General features: G+C 46.3%; 1 protein-coding gene across 1 annotated transcript in view; it reads right to left on the bottom strand.

Moving 5' to 3' along the window:
* Positions 1–19605, bottom strand: part of LOC137525343 (uncharacterized) — a 440546-nt gene that overhangs the window by 110337 nt on the left and 310604 nt on the right. The window contains 1 exon segment of the mRNA XM_068246397.1: positions 4271–4537. Within this exon segment, the coding sequence (XP_068102498.1) occupies positions 4271–4537 (267 nt within the window).

Raw genomic sequence — 19605 nt, 5'->3', positions numbered from 1 at the left:
TCGCGGCAATAGAGAGAGCAGAGGCAAACTGTTGTGTAGTGCAGGGCCGTATTTTTACTGTCACCAGCCGCCCCCTGACCAACAGCATCTCCTCCAATATACCCCCCACCCCCCTCCTCTTCAGTATTGGAAGGCAGATAACCCCCTCTTCAGTATAGTTAGCCAACTTCTCCCCCTGTCCCACAGGAAGCCAGACGCTCTCCCACTTGCAGCACAGGTGGCCAGATGCACCCCCAACCCCTTGTAGTATAGATGGCCAGATGTTTCCCCTCCCTCCCCCCTAGAAGCTTAGGTGGTCCCCCCTAGAAGCTTAGGTCCCATCCCCATCTCAGTACAGCTCCCTCAACAGAAACACCAGCAGTCACTCACCTCTCCGCCTGCCACCAGCGCCGAGGCTTCCTCTTCCCCTCATTCCCATCATTAGCCGCCACTGTGCATCTCTTTCTGCAGCCAGCATCTCTCACATGTGGCTTGTCGGCACATCACTGGTGAATTACGATAGGAAACACCAGCTGCAGAAAGAGATGCATAGTGGCAGCTAATGACGGAGGAAGGGAAGAGGAAGCTTTGGCACTGGAGGCGAGTGGAGAGGTGCGTGACTGGCGGTTCTGCTGTGTGGAGGAGGGATGTGGGAATCACATCTGGCGAGTGACTCTCTGCCCACAAGACCAGCCAGGTCCGGTTGCCCACAGCTATTGTGAAGTAGTGAAACAATGAAGCAGGGCGGACAGCCACAGACCAGAACTGGCAAGCAGACAAACACACTACACAGCCAGCCATAGGCAACAGCAGGAGAGTTCTGCAGTCAGGCACTCACCCGACCTCTCCCTGCACTGCAAGCTTGCAATTGAAAATTCAATTGCAAACTGCACATTTACAGCCCACTGCCCAACCGCCTTTGCTCCTGAGTCACCCTAGGCCAGTGATCTGCTGTTATGTAACTACAAGTCCCACAATACGTTTGCCTTTATGAATCATGACATGACTGTAGCTGTCAGACTCCTGCAATGCATTGTGGGACTTTTAGTTCCTTAACAGCTGGAGAGCCAAGTTTGCAGAGCACTGCCCTAGGCCATGACCTGGGCTTAAATCCGGCCCTGAGGTAGTGAGTGACTAGTGAGTGAACGAGAAGGTTAGCTGTAGTGTGTCAGAGAGATAGTTTGTTTTGGAGTGTAGTGAGAGATAGTGACGTTAGTGTAGTGTTTTTAACTTTTTTGATTATTTAATTTCAGTCTTTCATTTCAAATTTGATTTACTTTAATTTGATTTTAATATATTTTGATTTGATCTTTTTTTATTTTCTTTTTATTTCACTTTTATTCTTTTAATTTTAGTTTGCAATTTGTTTTTGTTTTTCTCCTGTATTTTAGTCCAATTTGTTTTCTTTTCATAACCCCCCACCCCCCCCCCCCCACCCCCACAAAAAAATAAAAATAAGAAAAACAAACAAACCTGTGTTTAGTGTTAGTTAGAGAGTGAGTTAGAGAGCATTCAAACAACTTGCTCTTTCACAATTAATGTTTTTTTTGTGTGTTCCCCACAGGGCTGTGGAGTCGGTACAAAAATCTTTCGACTCCAACTCCTCAGTTTATGAAACCTCCGACTCCGGCTCCAACGCTGGGTACCCAAAATGGCCCCGACTCCGACTCCTTGACTCCGACTCCTTAGTCTAATACTTAACAGAGCTATGGATTTTGTACAAAAATCATCCGACTCTGACTCCTCAGTTTATGAAATCAACGACTCCAACTCCGACTCCACAGCCCTGGTTCCTCAAGCCCCCAAATTTCTTAGCTGCCCCAATAAATTTGTCGTGTTTCACCCTCTATATGTTTGTTCACAATGAAGCACAGCAAGGGTGATGACACTGCAAGCCGCAGATGGAATGATGGTGGATGAGGTGGGTCCTTGTCTAGACATCAGCAGGCAAGGCCCACCCGTCACATCCACAACCTGTGTAAGGAGAGAATGAGGTGGTGGTTGGCAGCAGCAGGCAAACCCCCCTGACCTGTGCAGCGCACCATTGGCCAGCAGGGGGCAGCCTCTATGGTGGATTGTATTTGAGGCAGAATGTGGGGAGAAGCCCTTGAGGAGACAATGGGACTAAACTCCCAAGACCTGGTGGGGACCGTGGTGAAAGAAATGGCCCGTTTTTTCTTCATACAGCCCCCGAAAATAAAATCCTCCCACCAGTCGAACTCAGAGGTGCCTCATGGCCAGGTGGAGGGCCTATCATTGGATGCACCTTGTCTATCCAGTCCCCAGGCCAAACTGTTCGGGGACGATGATTTGTCTTTTGATGATGAGGTGGACGACCGATCGTGGATGACATCTGGTTTCCCTACAGGCAGCAGTGATGGTTTATCAGTCAAGCATTAATCGTTCAGGATGGTGCGTCAGGTGCAGCCTAGGGGCATGGACTCTACTGGTAGGGTAGGTAGCAGCAGAGCCACAACCCAGGAGCAGCCATCCCATCTGTGAGCTCCTAGTCCCATGCTGGGCAACATCCAGCTACAACAGGAGTGTATTGCGGTCATCTTCGGCATGGAGCTGCTTTACTGCTCATCGCAAAGATGAGTCCTGCACAGTCTGCAACCTCTGTGGTGTGTCGGTGAGCAGAGGGTAAGCGGGCACCAAGTTGGGGACACCAGGCATGATGTCCCACCTCAAAATCCTTCACATGGTACAGTGGGATTTATTAAAGAGAGGCAGGAATGCACAGGGCAGCAGTGGACAGAGTGCGGCAGGAGAAGCAGCAGCAAAAGGCCCCTCTCGCCTTCCTCTAGCCATCACTCTGTGCATCATGTGCAGCCTGCCCAGTCCCACTGCACGCCAACCCCCTCTGCACACCAGGCTAGAAGCAGCATCCAGACCTCATCGGCTGTCTCCTCCCCCCAGTTTGTCTCCCAGCGCCAGGCCTCTCTCCCCCGGAAATGACTACAAGGAAAAGGCCTCTCGCCCCAACTGACCCAACAGTGATCCGCAACAATGAGCTCCTGGTAAGATTGTTGGCCCAACAGCTCCTGCCCTATCAGCTGGTGGAAAGTGACCCCTTCCGCTAGCTGATGTGCTGTTTGGGGCCACAATGGTGGATCCCCAGCCTCCATTATGTTACCAGGACTGCCATCCCAGCCCCCACCAGCATGTAGTGGAATGTGTATGCTGGTTGTTGGACCATGCATTCAGTGGCAGGGTGCACCTCACTACAGATGCCTGAGGGCCCTTTCACACTGGCACAGCACGGTGCCACATTTCCACCGCAGCCTACCGCTAGGGCAATGTTAGTCTATGGGGTCCTCCATACCGACGTGGCGCGGCACAATGCGATGGAAGTGACTTTTTTGCCTCATCCCCAAAACAAGTGCATACCTATGTTACCGTGCGGCTCTTGCGGCGGATCGGAAGTCATATAAGTCTATGGAGACGCACGTGTTTTTAAACTGACCGCCACATTTTGACGCGCTGCGCATGCATGGAAGCGTATTTGAGCAAACCGCTTCTGCACACGTGATTGCTTCACCAACAGGAAGTGAGTGTCACTTCCTGCTTGGCCATCTGCCAGACAGGGATTATCGTGTACTAACGTGGTAATCCCTGAAGGCCTGTTTGCGGTACGGCCCCCAGGGGGTCAAGGGGAGGCCAGTCTAACTCCCTTTTGCCCCCTCCTCTGTCCCAGGTAGTGTTGAGCATAATGACCTGTAATTTATGGATATCTTCTGTAATGACAAGTCGTAATTGCGGCCTACAGCACCACAGTTATAATCCGTAATCCACTGTGGTTACAAATTCTGACTACGAGTGTAATCAGCTTTTTTATCAGAATGTCCCTAGCAACCAATAGGAATGAGCAGAGTTCTGGCCACACCCTTCCCTATGTAAGGCGGGTGCCATCTTGGATTATCTCCTTGCTGTTACTCAGTACTGTGTGAGAGGTTGTGCTGGAGAGAGCAGTGCTGTGTATTTGCATTTTGTGATTGATTTGTGCTCATTTGAGACTCACTGAACCTGTGATTGATAGCTTAGTGACTCAGTTTGAGAGATAGTTTACTAACTGTTAGCTTTGTCATTCAGTTAGAGAGTTAGCTTATTGCACTAGTGAAAGCAAGACGTTTTGAATCAGGATGATGCCATTTATTGGCTAACTTAGAAGAAAAAGAGTAAGCTTTCAGCTATGAAACCTTCCTCAGACTCGACTCCTATATACTGACAAGATGTAGAACACACAGCTTATATGCACTGGACATTAAAAGGAGATACATTTATCACTTACCAATGCTCAACCCAGTAATAATGTCCTCTTCGCTAGTCACTCTCATGTCACTCTCCTCCATAGACCGCTGATCACTCCTCACATAGGTGTCTCTTTTTTCCTCCTTAATTGTCTCCATCATGCCACCCTCCTCCATAGATTGTTGATCACTCATCACATTGGTGTCTCCTTCTTCCTTTTTAATTGTCCCCATCATGCCACCCTCCTCCATAGACTGCTGATCACTCCACACATATGTAATTTGTACTTTAAGGTCAGATCTCAGTTCTCAAATGGATAACAAATTATAGCTGTAAGATGTAAGTAATAATAATCAGAGCACAGAAAAGAACATAATTTTCTGAGGATTGATAATATCCCATAAGCTGTGGTATCTGCACATTCAGCACCACAGTCCTCTCTCCCAGTGTGCCTTGCTCATCATCTGGTGCTTCTCTCCTCCTCTCCATGCACACATTCCTGGGAGGTTACAGCAGTGCCGGCAGCGGTAGATGGATGAGGATGTGAAGAAAGAACAGCTGGAGATATAGGAAGATAAGAGCTGAAGCTAATTAGCTATGAATTATTATTACTTATGGCTCTGGCAGCTGATGAACTGGGCAGATGGGACTGCAGCTCCATATACTGACCCTACCTGTCCATCAACTACTAACCCCAAACCTTCCAAGAGCCATAGCAACAAATCTCCCAGCTGGGACAGTGCCAGAACCAGGACAGAAGCAGGGGAGACCTCCCAACCACTCTCTAGCTGCAGCCTCCATCTTCTCTACCTGTCCTACCAGTCATGCCCCTTGTTACCTGGCTCCACCCACCAGTCATCATCTTTGTGCACACTCTAACCTCCAATCCAACACCAGTGGCTCCTGACTGCACATTGGCTTCTTCTCATTAGAGATACAATGGATACGGTCATATGGTGCACCTGTCTCATCTGCTGAAAAGGGATGCAATGCACAGATCCTGCTCCTTCAGGACCTCCCTCCCTGAGACCTCCACTGATCCACAACAACTCTATTGTACAGCATTGTAGTTATGACTGTTGCTATGAACAGCTGCTGGGAAAAGCTATCAGGGAAAGTTTCCCCCTTCACAGGGAAGAGATACCGGTCTGCCTTCCATAACGGCTGGGATAAACATGGAACACCTCTGACAGCACAAGAAGTGAGGGAAATCCAGAGATAAGGTAACACAGAGAGTGTGCATACATGTGAGGCACCAGCTGGAGGTGGGAGCTGCTCCACGAGGATTTTATGGGCTCAGTATTCCATGGCATACAAGATCAGCCAATCAGAGCTCCGCACTATTCACAGATTATATTATTCTCTATGTCTCCCTCCCTAAGGGGCAATTATGTAAACTAACATAGATACTTTGTATCATTCTCAGGAATAAAGGCAGACTACCCTAACAATAAAACTACTACTCCCTGCAAACTCTCTCCATAGAGATGTATGCGCCTGGATTCCTGCTCACACCCTTCATATCACTAAACATTCACCCTTTTCCTGGGTGTATAATTCAGACATCTGTCCATATTTCACTCCAGCCATTGATAACATAGCGATGGGACTCAAGGGGTGGTCTGACTGGTGACTGGTCTGGTGGGTGACTAATATGTGGAAGACCCGGGAAGCCATCATAAAGGCATTAGGAGGCACCCAGGTGTATATAAAACTGAGTTTAAAACAAATAAGAGAAAAAGGGGAGGTAGCTTACCTCAATAATGAAAGATTCATATATATATATATATATATAAATATAATTATTTTTTAATAAGCACAGGCAACATATTTTGTGGGTCTCTGCCCACTTCCTCAAGCCAAATAAAGTGCTTAAAGGGAACCTACACTGAGAGGGATATGGATGTTTCCTTTTAAACAACACCAGTTGCCTGGCAGCCCTGCTGATCTATTTGCTGCAGCAGTATCTGGATCTCACACCTGAAACAAGCATGCAGCTAATCCAGTCTGACTTCAGTCAGAGCACCTGATCTGCATGCTTGTTGAGGGGCTGTGGTTGAAAGCATTAGAGACACAGGATCAGCAGGAGAGTCAGGCAACTGGTATTATTTTAAAAGGTAAATTCATAACCTTCTCAGTTTAGGTTCCCTTTAAGGGTTTCAAAAGCCAGGTCCATCAAGTAGTCTTCCTCCCCACATTACAAAGCAGATGTCCCCCTAGTATAAGGTAGCCCCCCTCCCCTGTATACATAGCCACTATTAGGCAGCCCACCATCCCCATTACAGATAGTCGAATGTAGGCAGAATTAGGCAGCCCACCAACCCCAGATTACATATCACGATGTACCCTGTGTATTAAGCAGTACCCCTAATCAGGTTAGATAGCCATATGTAGCCCAGTATTAGGCATCCTCCCCTTGAATATAGGCAGATGTTCCCTCAGTATTAGGATACTCCCCTCCCAGGCTAGATAGCCAGACGTGCCACAAGTATCGATACCCAAATGTACCCCAAGCAGTCTCTCTTCTCAGGACAGGCAAGTCTGCCTCCAGACCCTTCCCCAAGTCAGACAGGCAGCCTCCTCCCCAGTATAGGCAGATATACCCCCAGTATTAGGTAATCTCCCAAACATGCAGAGTCGTAACTCTGAAGTGTTCGGGGAGGTGTGGGGGGAACAGGCACACCCTCAGGGTTGTACTCCCAGAGACTGGTGCCCCTGAGCCTCTGCCCTGACGACTACCCAATATTACTATTACCCCAGGAGGGAGCTGAAAACTAGGGGGGTGATTGGGGAGATACGGCTACACTGCAGGGTAATATGGCAATGCTGGGGGCAGAATAGGCTATACAGGGGTAAATGCCAGCACTGGAGGGACATGGCTATATATAGAGTGACCAGATTTTTGTGGGTCCAACCTGGGACGAGGAGGGGGGCGTGGGGGGGGGGGGGCGGCGGCGCGCGCAGTGTGCCGCGCCGAAAAGTGGGGAGGACTGAGGAGCGCGCAGCGCCGAAGACCGGGGGCGGGGGGGCCGCGCCGGTGAAAAATGGGCGTGGCCATGACATTGTATGGGCGGAGCTAACGTAATGATGTAACAGCGAGGCATAAGAAAGCAGTGTTTACGCCATGATGTGGACAAACGAGACTTTGCATCATGGGTGTGCAGAAACTGTGTGATGCTAATAGTATACCGTAACCACAAAGCAGCAAACATAGCCATCTATGACCATTAAATAATAAATGCAGTAACAGTTACCCCGGACACCAGAAAATAAACGCAATAGGCAACATGTCAGCACAAAATAACCGCAATGCGGGCAACATGTCAGTATAAAATAAATGCAATGCGGGCAAACGTGTCAGTATTAAATAAATGCAATGCGGGCAAACATGTCAGTATAAAATAAATGCAATGCGGGCAAACATGTCAGTACAAAATAAACGCAATGCGGGCAAACATGTCAGTACAAAATAAACGCAATGTGGGCAAACATGTCAGTACAAAAAAAACGCAATGCGGGCAACATGTCCGTACAAAATAAACGCAATGCGGTCAACATGTCAGTACAAAATAAACGCAATGCGGGCAAACATTTCACCAGAAAAGAAACGCAATGCGGGCAAACATTTCACCAGGCAAGAAACGCAATGCGGGCAAACATTTCACCAGAAAAGAAACGCAATGCGGGCAAACATTTCACCAGGCAAGAAACGCAATGCGGGCAAACATTTCACCAGGCAAGAAACGCAATGCGGGCAAACATTTCACCAGGCAAGAAACGCAATGCGGGCAAACATTTCACCAGGCAAGAAACGCAATGCGGGCAAACATTTCACCAGGCAAGAAACGCAATGCGGGCAAACATTTCACCAGACAAGAAACGCAATGCGGGCAAACATTTCACCAGACAAGAAACGCACTGCGGGCAAACATTTCACCAGAAAAGAAACGCACAGCGGGCAAACATTTCACCAGGCAAGAAACGTAATGCGGGCAAACATTTCACCAGAAAAGAAACGCACTGCGGGCAAACATTTCACCAGGCAAGAAACGCACTGCGGGCAAACATTTCACCAGGCAAGAAACGCACTGCGGGCAAACATTTCACCAGGCAAGAAACGCACTGCGGGCAAACATTTCACCAGGCAAGAAACGCACTGCGGGCAAACATTTCACCAGGCAAGAAACGCACTGCGGGCAAACATTTCACCAGAAAGGAAACGCAATGCGGGCAAACATTTCACCAGGCAAGAAACGCACTGCGGGCAAACATTTCACCAGGCAAGAAACGCACTGCGGGCAAACATTTCACCAGAAAGGAAACGCACTGCGGGCAAACATTTCACCAGGCAAGAAACGCACTGCGGGCAAACATTTCACTAGGCAAGAAACACACTGCGGGCAAACATTTCACCAGAAAGGAAACGCACTGCGGGCAAACATTTCACCAGGCAAGAAACGCACTGCGGGCAAACATTTCACCAGGCAAGAAACGCACTGCAGGCAAACATTTCACCAGGCAAGAAACGCACTGCGGGCAAACATTTAACCAGGCAAAAAAACGCACTGCGGGCAAACATTTCACCAGGCAAGAAACGCACTGCGGGCAAACATTTCACCAGGCAAGAAACGCACTGCGGGCAAACACTTCACAAGAAAGGAAACGCAATGCGGGCAAACATTTCACCACCAGGCAAGAAACGTAATGCGGGCAAACATTTCACCAGGCAAGAAACGCAATGCGGGCAAAGTTCACCTGGAAAAGAAAGCATTTACTCACCTGGCTGGCAGAAGTCTCCGGCCTCTGGCGCGCTGCTCCTGGGACCACCTTCCTCCTGAAGTTTCCCGTGCTGACAGGGCTACGGCAAGATGGCGCCCGAAGCCCTGTACTGGAGACACATAGTCTCCAGTACAGGGCTTAGGCAGCCATCTTGCCGTAGCCCTGCTCGCCTGCCGGTGTCGGAGCAGACACCGGAAGAGGAGGCTGGAGCGGGGCTGCACGCAATGAACTGGCACGGCGTCTATAGACGCCGCTGCCAGTTCATGCGGAGATAGTGGCCAGAGACCCGAGGCCGGGACGTCCCGCTGCTGAAAGCGGGACGTTTCCCGGGACCTCATGCTGCCTGGGACAGCGGACCCCGAATCCGGGACGCGTCCCGGTCAATCCGGGACGTCTGGTCACTCTACTATATATCTTCTCTTGTCTCTGTGATATGACTGAATTATTAGTAGGAAGGTGAGATCCGACCCATAATCTATGGTACATGTAGGGGGAGCAATAAAAAACTGGCAAATAAGTCACAGCAGTTATATATAAGTCTCATCAAGGGGGATGATCAGGATAGTGACTGGTGTACTATGTCCTCCTCTGTAACAAAGCATGCCCACCCCAAGCCTCTGCTCTGCTCCATATATAACAAGATTCACATAATTACCTCTTCCAGCCGCGTGCTATCTCACCTCCTGCAACTTCTCTTCCTGCTGTTACATCACTTCCTGTCTTTGGATTAATCTCCTCCTTTCTGTGCGTTCCACGTGGGAGAGGTGAGAGCGACACCTTGTGGTGAATAAGCTAACTGCAAGTTCCTTTTGTGGAATCACCTGCAGTCAGCCTTTGAATACTATTTATTAATTAATTATTATTATTATTATTAATAATAATAATAATAATAATAATAATAATAATCCCAGCACTACTCCCTTATATACATCTTCTTCATCACCTTCTATTTTCATTACCAGCACATGCATGCCTGTTGAACATTCCCAATTTCAATGTATTTTGCTAAATCCACATAGAAGAAAACACATGCAAAATCAAACTCAGTAAAAGCCTATGGGCTGCATTCCAAATCACAGCTCTTTGCCTCTTTTTTTGTACCATTGTAAAATCGTACATGTTGGATCTTCCCACAAAAGTCAGTTTTAATATAGTGCTTTCCTATGGCGAAACATGCATGCTTTTTGCATTATATATATATATATATATATATATATATATATATATATATATATATATATATATATATATATATATATAGCGCCAACCTACTACGCAGTGCTGGACATTAGTTAAGGTTACAGACAATGCTTAGGGGTGACATACAACAATAAGACAATACAGGAATACATGAAAATCAGATCACGCAGCACAGTATGAGTGCAAGGTAATGCTTAGTCAGTCACTGGATGGGTGCATGAAGAGTAGGCAAGTTGAGTTTACTCAAATCCATAGGATGGGTGTACGTTGATGGAGGTGCGTGATCAGGTAGGAGACACAAGGAGGAGGACCCTGCCGAAGGCTTACAATCCAGAGGGAGAGGTAGGGACACGAAAGGTAGGGGACCAGAGTTCAATGTTCAGCAGCCGGTTTAGAGCACCAGTGAGGGGGGATAGGCCAGGGTGAAAAGGTGCATTTTGAGGGCATTGTTAAAGATGTTGCAGGATGGTGCGACCCGAATGGAGGGAGGTAGGGAGTTTCATAGTGCTGGAGCAGCTCTTGAGAAGTCCTGGAGGCGTGCATGGGATTGGGTGATGCGGGGGGTGGTCAGGCAAAGTTCATTGGAGGAGCAGAGTGAACGGCTAGGTGTGTACCTCTGAGTAAGATCAAAAATGCAGGTCGGACAGGTTTTGTGGACAGATTAGAAGGCCAGACAGTATCTTGAATCAGATTTTGGACTGGATAGGAAGCCAGTGGAAGGATTCACAGAAGGGAGCTGACGTGGTGGAGCGATGGGAGGAGTGGATAATTCTGGCTACCTACCGCATTCGTAACGTACTGCAGCGGGCAATTCGGGTCATAGGGAGACCAGACAGAGGGGCATTGCAGTAGTCGAGGTGGGAAATTATGAGGGCATGGATGAGGAGTCTGGCAGTGACAGAGGTCAGGAAAGGGCGGATCTTGCAGATGTTGCGGAGGTGGAAGTTGCAGGACTTCATGAGGTTTTAGATGTGGGCGGTGGATGCATGAAAATAGCAAACCCAACCACAGACACTGAAGTAAAATTGATAAATAAAATGGCCTCCTGTAAGCCATTTTGCCACACTCCCTTTGTTCTATACAGCTACTCGTATAAGACTAGTTCTCTTCTTTCACATGGTTTCATGGGTTTGGAATGTGCTACTAGGAATGATTTGTCTGTCTTGTAGATAAGGATGGCGCTGTGTGAATCTCACCAGTCAAACTAGCCTTAAATTAAACAAGCTACTATTGAAGCAAATATCTCTAATAATAATTAACGACTGACTGATCTCATCCACTTAAATATTAATATGTATTCATGTATTCATTTATGCTGTAATCTGTATTCCAATAGTTAACTTAGAGATTTTGTGAGGATTCAATCAGGTTATTGGTAGGAGGAATGATTGTAATGTGTAATTTGGAGTATATAACTTCTAATCCGAGCATTCCTCGGCAGACAATATTTCGTCTCCTGTACAGTAAATAAACCAATACATTACTTCCAAGACATCGATTTGTGGTATTTCACAACAGTTTGGCGAGGCAGGCAGGAGGGTCCAGCCTGACACCCGATTCCTATCTGGTCCAGCGAACTGGGGACAAGCTACCAGTGTGAATGTGCACAACAGGTAAGCAGATACCTTGCACTTAGCTAAAATCTGTCACACTTGGTGCTGTACCTGGAGCGCAATTGCCAGAGAACGTTTGGTTGTAAGTTGGCACTCCGAACCAGTCTGGAAGTAAACTATTGTAAAATTTGGATATCCTCACTAGTATATATAGTTTAAAAGGCTATATAATCTAGTGGAAAGAACTTGTAAATATGGCAATCCTCACTATCTGTGAATAGTGGGAAGAGACGTCTGTAGGAAATGTGGAAATCCTCACTTATGTGCTGCCTGTATACTGTGCAGCCTCTGCACTTGATCCTAATGTTGTCTGAGCAGTCCCTTGTACTGCACAGTTGAGGTGAAGCTGGGATTGATTGGACCTCAGGTTGCATAGTTTATGGTCACCAATAGGCTGAGAAGAGGACTTATCATCTGTATGCAGGCAGTTGGATAATTCCTAGGGAAATCCTCGTTCTTAACTGGAAGAGGTAATGGGTTGAGTATTAGACTCATCACGGCCAGAGAGTAATTGCCTCTGGTTAAGCCTATAGTGGAAATCCTCACTAGTCTATAGTGGGAAGGGATATATCCAGTTAGGTGAGATGTAATGAGATACCACATGGAAGAGTAAAAGTTACAGATATCTGTGGGGAAAGAAAAAAAAAAGGAAAAGGAGGAAAAGAAAAAATAGAAGTGCACTATGGAAATTATTTTGAGCCATGGCGTTAACATCAGAGCAAGTAATATTTAAGAGCATGCTTTATGAGATGAACCAAAGACCATTTTTTAGACCTAGGTGAATTGTGAAATACTTTTTATTGATCTTTGAGGAAATTATTTGTAGTTGTTGTTGTTGAATCAGTAACATGTAGGTGAATTAGACTGTAAGTATTTGATGACAAAATTTGGTATATTTGTAAATTGAGATAATTTTACGCTGGTTGCCCAAAAAAATCTGGTTGACAGAATAGATCTATGGAATTATATAATTAGGGAAAGTTTAGGGACAGTTAAATTGTATGTTTTATTTGTTGTTGTTTTGTTTGCTTGTGTGTTAATAAGTGTGGCTGGCTGTACTTGGAGGAAGATTCTAAGGGGTTGTATTGTTATACAGCAGCCTCCAACGAATCTAGAGACATATTGCTTATGAGAGTGTATTATGTGTAGGCCAAACAGCTATACCACAGAGTTTCAGAATCTGGGAGACATATTTTCTTGTTTAAATAAATGAGATACAGAATACGGCATCACCATTACAAGTCATATGTGATAGACATCCAAATGGTAAAACAAGTTTAATTTAGTATAGTGGTAAATAGCCTGAGAAAACAAAAATTGAATTATGTATAAATTTAAGAAGTTACTACTGGGAAAAACATCAAGGTCCAGATGCAAATATTACTAAATGAAACGTCCATGCTACAAATATGTTAGAGTTTCAGGTTAACATTGGAAAAATCAGTATTTGGTAGTGAAAAGGTCTGCTGCAGTGTTCCATTAACCCCCCTGTACCAGCAGAGCTTGTCTGCAGCTGTGAGCTCACTATGCCCCCTCCTAAGGAATCAGCTCAAACAGCAGTAACACCGTCTGTGTACAGACTAAGACTCTACAGAAATCATGGGCTAGCAAGGCTTATGTGAACTGCCAGTAGGGGATAATAGTATTAGAGGGTAGAATAATCGCAAATGCCTTCTGTGTTAAGGAGGCAAACTTATGTTTTCATAGTATTTTAGTATGAAGGCTTTTTGGTCTCTTTCAGCCCCTTACACACTCCTAGGAGTTCTGATTAACCATGAGCTTGCTGGGTAAACAAGAACTCAGGGTATAATGAATAAATACAAAATAATAATGGAGGAGGGAAAAATGAAAATGATATCTCTTGTCTGTCTGACAGGAGGATTGTGCAAGAAAGGAGAAGGGTTATGAATGGTTGTTACTAATTTGGGTGTAGTTTCTGTCTAATTAGCAGATTGAGAAGTCTTGGTGTGAGTTATGCAGGGAATGCTGTGATGACTGTGTTTTCCAGTGTGTGTGTGAGCGAGGACTGTTTGAAAATATATATAGTGTGCATGTTCAGCAAAATATATCAAAGCTGGGATTTGTTGATAGCTGTTGTTGTATGGTTCAGGAAAGTTAAAATAGGAAAAGCTACATAAAGTCTATGTTGTATATGATTGATAGAGAAGGTAAACATAATTAAGTCTGATATAGTATGCCTTTTAATAAGTTTTGATTTTTTTTTCTGTGTGAATGTAGCCAAGTGTCAATACCAGTTCTACAATCTCTGGTCCCATAGCACTGGAATGCGTACAGAGCACACTTTTTGGCCTGGTTGTAGTGGTACAAATAGCAGTTTTCAAAAGACAAATTGTCTACCACCTCCTACTTTACATACAGTATGTTTCTCAAAACGTTTACAAGAAGGGATTCATAATAGGGGTAAGGAAAGAATGAAGGGCCCCATCCTCACAATGTTGGATTTGTGGGAAACTAGAAGACTTAGAAATAGTATAGTATCCTTATCACACTTCATACAGTAATCAAACCCATTTCCATTAAACATATTATTTTAAGGTTAATAATGTAGGCCCATAGAACTTACACACACATGGGCCCTGGAGAACTGTGAAAATGAAAAATATGACACCCAGTACAAACTTGGCAGAGCTGCTACACTCACATTCTGACTGCAATCCCTGTTTATCAGAATGGAGACAGAAGGCTTCTTTTGGGGAACTTTAATTTGTGCCCTTTGCTTGTCTAGTTCTAATCAAAAATAGGAAATATTGTCCTTACGGAATGTTTCTTTCACTCTATATATCCCGATCAGTTCTTGTACTGGGACCTACTCACTAAATTTAACCATTTCATGCATTCAAAAAGGGGCCAACTTGTACGGTATCATAATCTGCAGTCTATATCTGACAGGTGGTGTTATGTTTGTTTGATGAATTTTATTATGCAGCAGTTTGATGTGTGTGGGGATTGTATACTAGATCGTGTAAGATTGTATGGCTAGAAGTGCAGTCCTTTACTAGATTATCTGACTGAATTTTTACAACTTTAAGAAGACAATGGAAAATTTAACAGTGCAAATTATGTTCAATATATTTTAGTGCGCTGCACAAACGGGGGAGTAGATTAGTTAAACAAACATATATTGCAGATCATTAAGACAATAAATGGAATACAATAAAATGATATAAATACATGAAGAATATTTACTCTATGAGATATAGCATTGTTTTAAATAGGAGTGAGAAATTGGTTGAATAAAGCTGATTAGTATGTGAAGATGTCTCATGTGAGGATGTGTTGTGTCTCAGAGCTGTTTGACAGGTTGATATTTTAAAATCAGGGAAAGTGATATAACATGTACATGTTTAGCATATGGTTAATGAAGCCAGTGCTATGAGAGGAAGAATGTTACAATGCTAGATAAGTCCATGCAAGGGAATGTTATTTTGTCTGTGAGAATACAAGCGTTAAATGAGAGCTGTGTGATAATACATATCTGGCTGTTTTGGAGTGAAGTAAGCTGTATGTGTGCAATTGACTGGAAGTTTAGGACAAAACTGTTTTACTAAATATATTATTAGAAATCGTTCTCCACATTTTCAATGTTAATCTCATAGAATTGATTGAGTGAGCTATGAGACTGAGAACTTAATCCTTAGTTCAACTGACACTTCCCATTAAAATAATTAGGGTATTGTATTTCAGTGGTGCTCGGATACCCCTTTTTATTATTCGAGTTTGGTCGAATTCGAATAGTAAATTATTCGAATTCAGTCGAATATTCGAGTCAAATATTTTTTACTATTCGATTCGACCTCAGACTTCGAGCTCACTATTCGAGCTCATTATTCGAGCTGACTATTCGAATTGGCCTTAAATAGCTTCCAACACTTGTTTTGAGGGTGAATGATGCAAGAAACATCTTTTTTTCCAAGTAACAACAGCAAGTGATTATGTGGGGATGTTCCTTTAAAAAAAAAAAAAAAAAAGGTGGAAAGAGAGGTTGTGTCCAGAATTTTGTTCAGTACTTCCTCCTCCTCCTCCTCCTCCTTTTTTTTTTTAAGAAATGCAGCTATTTTTGAGCGTAACAAATAGCTGGTGGCGCACGCATGTTGGAAGCGCCATTGTATGTGCTCCCTGGCAGTGGAAACACACAGACAGCAGGAGGTAAATTCAGCAGCAGGAGGAGGAGGAGGATGAGTGTGTGTCAGCAGGCAGTCAATGAGGCAGGCAGCGTGACATAATAGCCCTGGTACCTAGCGGTGATACCAGGGCTGTAAATAAACACAGCAGGAGGTCCCAGACAGCGGTCGTGCAGCCCACATCGTGTCCAATACACAACTGGGACAACACAGTTTTCAACCCGGGCACCTCTGATAAATTAAACCTTTTTTTTTTTTAATGGTTTTGTAGTTTTGGTTTTACAACCAATTACACAGATATAGCTATTTTTTGACGTAATAGCTGGTGGCAGAGTGGCAGCAGAATGTAATTCTGTGTACCCTGGCAGTGGGAAACACAGACAGACAGCAGCAACAGCAGCAGGAGGAATGGAGGAGTAATGTGAGCAGCTATTGTTTGACGTAATAGCTGGTGGCAGAGTGGCAGCAGAAGGTAATTCTGTGTACCCTGGCAGTGGGAAACACAGACAGACAGCAGCAGCAGCAGCAGGAGGAATGGAGGAGTAGTGTGAGTGTGGCAGCAGGCAGGCAGCGTGACATAATAGCCCTGGTACCTAGCGGTGATACCAGGGCTGTAAATAAACACAGCAGGAGGTCCCAGACAGCGGTCATGCAGCCCACATCGTGTCCAATACAAAACTGGGACAACACAGTTTTCAACCCGGGCACCTCTGAAAAATTAAACCTTTTTTTTTTTTTAATGGTTTTGTAGTTTTGGTTTTACAACCAATTACAGATATAGCTATTTTTTGACGTAATAGCTGGTGGCAGAGTGGCAGCAGAAGGTAAATTTGTGTACCCTGGCAGTGGGAAACACAGACAGACAGCAGCAGCAGCAGGAGGAATGGAGGAGTAATTATGTGAGCAGCTATTTTTTGACGTAATAGCTGGTGGCAGAGTGGCAGCAGAATGTAATTCTGTGTACCCTGGCAGTGGGAAACACAGACCGACAGCAGCAGCAGCAGGAGGAATGGAGGAGTAATGTGAGCAGCTATTTTTTGACGTAATAGCTGGTGGCAGAGTGGCAGCAGAAGGTAATTCTGTGTACCCTGGCAGTGGGAAACACAGACAGACAGCAGCAGCAGCAGGAGGAATGGAGGAGTAGTGTGAGTGTGGCCTCAGGTAGGCAGCGTGACATAATAGCCCTGGTACCTAGCGGTGATACCAGGGCTGTAAATAAACACAACAGGAGGTCCCAGACAGCGGTTGTGCAGCCCACATCGTGTCCAATACACAACTGGGACAACACAGTTTTCAACCCGGGCACCTCTGAAAAATTAAACCTTTTTTTTAATGGTTTTTTAGTTTTGTTTGTAAAACAAATTACACAGATATATAGCTATTTTTTGACGTAATAGCTGGTGGCAGAGTGGCAGCAGAATGTAATTCTGTGTACCCTGGCAGTGGGAAACACAGACCGACAGCAGCAGCAGCAGGAGGAATGGAGGAGTAATGTGAGCAGCTATTTTTTGACGTAATAGCTGGTGGCAGAGTGGCAGCAGAAGGTAATTCTGTGTACCCTGGCAGTGGGAAACACAGACAGACAGCAGCAGCAGCAGGAGGAATGGAGGAGTAGTGTGAGTGTGGCAGCAGGTAGGCAGCGTGACATAATAGCCCTGGTACCTAGCGGTGATACCAGGGCTGTAAATAAACACAACAGGAGGTCCCAGACAGCGGTCGTGCAGCCCACATCGTGTCCAATACACAACTGGGACAACACAGTTTTCAACCCGGGCACCTCAGAAAAATTAAACCTTTTTTTTTAATGGTTTTGTAGTTTTGGTTTTACAACCAATTACACAGATATAGCTATTTTTTGACGTAATAGCTGGTGGCAGAGTGGCAGCAGAAGGTAAATCTGTGTACCCTGGCAGTGGGAAACACAGACAGACAGCAGCAACAGCAGCAGGAGGAATGGAGGAGTAATTACGTGAGCAGCTATTTTTTGACGTAATAGCTGGTGGCAGAGTGGCAGCAGAAGGTAATTCTGTGTACCCTGGCAGTGGGAAACACAGACAGACAGCAGCAGAGGCAGGAGGAATGGAGGAGTAGTGTGAGTGTGGCAGCAGGTAGGCAGCGTGACATAATAGCCCTGGTACCTAGCGGTGATACCAGGGCTGTAAATAAACACAACAGGAGGTCCCAGACAGCGGTCGTGCAGCCCACATCGTGTCCAATACACAACTGGGACAACACAGTTTTCAACCCGTGCACCTCAGAAAAATTAAACCTTTTTTTTTTTAATGGTTTTGTAGTTTTGGTTTTACAACCAATTACAGATATAGCTATTTTTTGACGTAATAGCTGGTGGCAGAGTGGCAGCAGAATGTAATTCTGTGTACCCTGACAGTGGGAAACACAGAGACAGCAGAAGGGCAGTACACAGCAGCCCACTGTAGGTGTAAAATGTGTGGCTGCAGGCGACGTAATAGTCAAAGTGAACCAGGCTGGCTTAGTGAGCAGGAGCCAGGAGGTGGTAAAGGGTGGTAAGGCACATTAACGATGGTTCTAAGTTCCGGCAGCCACTTCATGTCCCCCTCTCGCCGACAACAGGGGCCAGGAACTCGCCTTCCACCCACGCCTGGTTCATCTTCAGAAACGTCAGTCTGTCCACAGACTTGTGAGACAGACGTGAGCGTTTCTCGGTGACCACGCCACCAGCTGCACTGAAGCAGCGCTCGGACAGCACGCTGGAAGGGGGGCAGGACAGCACTTCCAGGGCGTACTGCGCCAGCTCGCTCCAGATCTCCAGGCGCTTGACCCAATACTCCATGGGATCAACAGGGGCATCGCTGTCAAGCCCGCTGTAGGACCCCATGTAGTCAGCCACCATGCGGGTCAGGCGCTGGCTGTGACCGGAGGAGGATGCTGCTGCATGCACCTCCTCTCTAGTCACTGCTGCCGGAGCCTCTACAGTCCTGTAGAGCTCGTGGCTGAGAGACAGCAGGTCTGTGGGGCGCTTGCTGCTGGATGCAGGCACCTGCTGCTGCCTCTGTGCTGGCTGGACAGTGGGGGTGGAAGGCTGGGGGAAGGCTTCCTCCAAGCGCTCAACAAGGGCCTGCTGCAAGCTCCTTATTTGTTGCGCTGGGTCTCCTCCTGCAGGCGGCAGGAACTGGCTCAACTTCCCCTTGAGGCGTGGGTCCAACATCATGCTGATCCAGATGTCCTCCCTCTGCTTCATCTGGATCACCCTGGGGTCCTTGCACAGGCACGTCAGCATGTGCGCTGCCATTGGGAAAAGGCGGGCCACGTGTGCTGGCACATCGATGGCAGTGCTGTCCTCATCCTCCTCCTCTGCCTCCTCAGCCTCATCTTCTCTCCACCCCCGCACCAACTCAGCTGCGCTGTGCTGATCCCCCTCATCAGCAGCAAGGTCAGGGACCTCCACCAAGTCCTCCTCCTCCTCCCCCTCAGAGGTGGACTGTGCAGCTGCTTGCCGCTCCTGCTGGTCCAAGGCTGCCGCTCCCTGTTCCAGCAAAGCATCGAGGGCCCTGTTCAGCAGACAAACCAGGGGCACCCACTCGCAGACCATAGCATGGTCCCTGCTCACCATGTTAGTGGCCTGCAGAAAGGGAGCCAGCACTAAGCACACCTGCTGCATG

The sequence above is a fragment of the Hyperolius riggenbachi genome, chromosome 7, assembly GCF_040937935.1.
Source record: "Hyperolius riggenbachi isolate aHypRig1 chromosome 7, aHypRig1.pri, whole genome shotgun sequence".
NCBI classification, from domain to species: Eukaryota; Metazoa; Chordata; class Amphibia; order Anura; family Hyperoliidae; genus Hyperolius; species Hyperolius riggenbachi.
The sequence above is the reverse complement of the archived record's forward strand: the minus strand, read 5'-3'. Positions and strand labels throughout refer to the sequence as shown.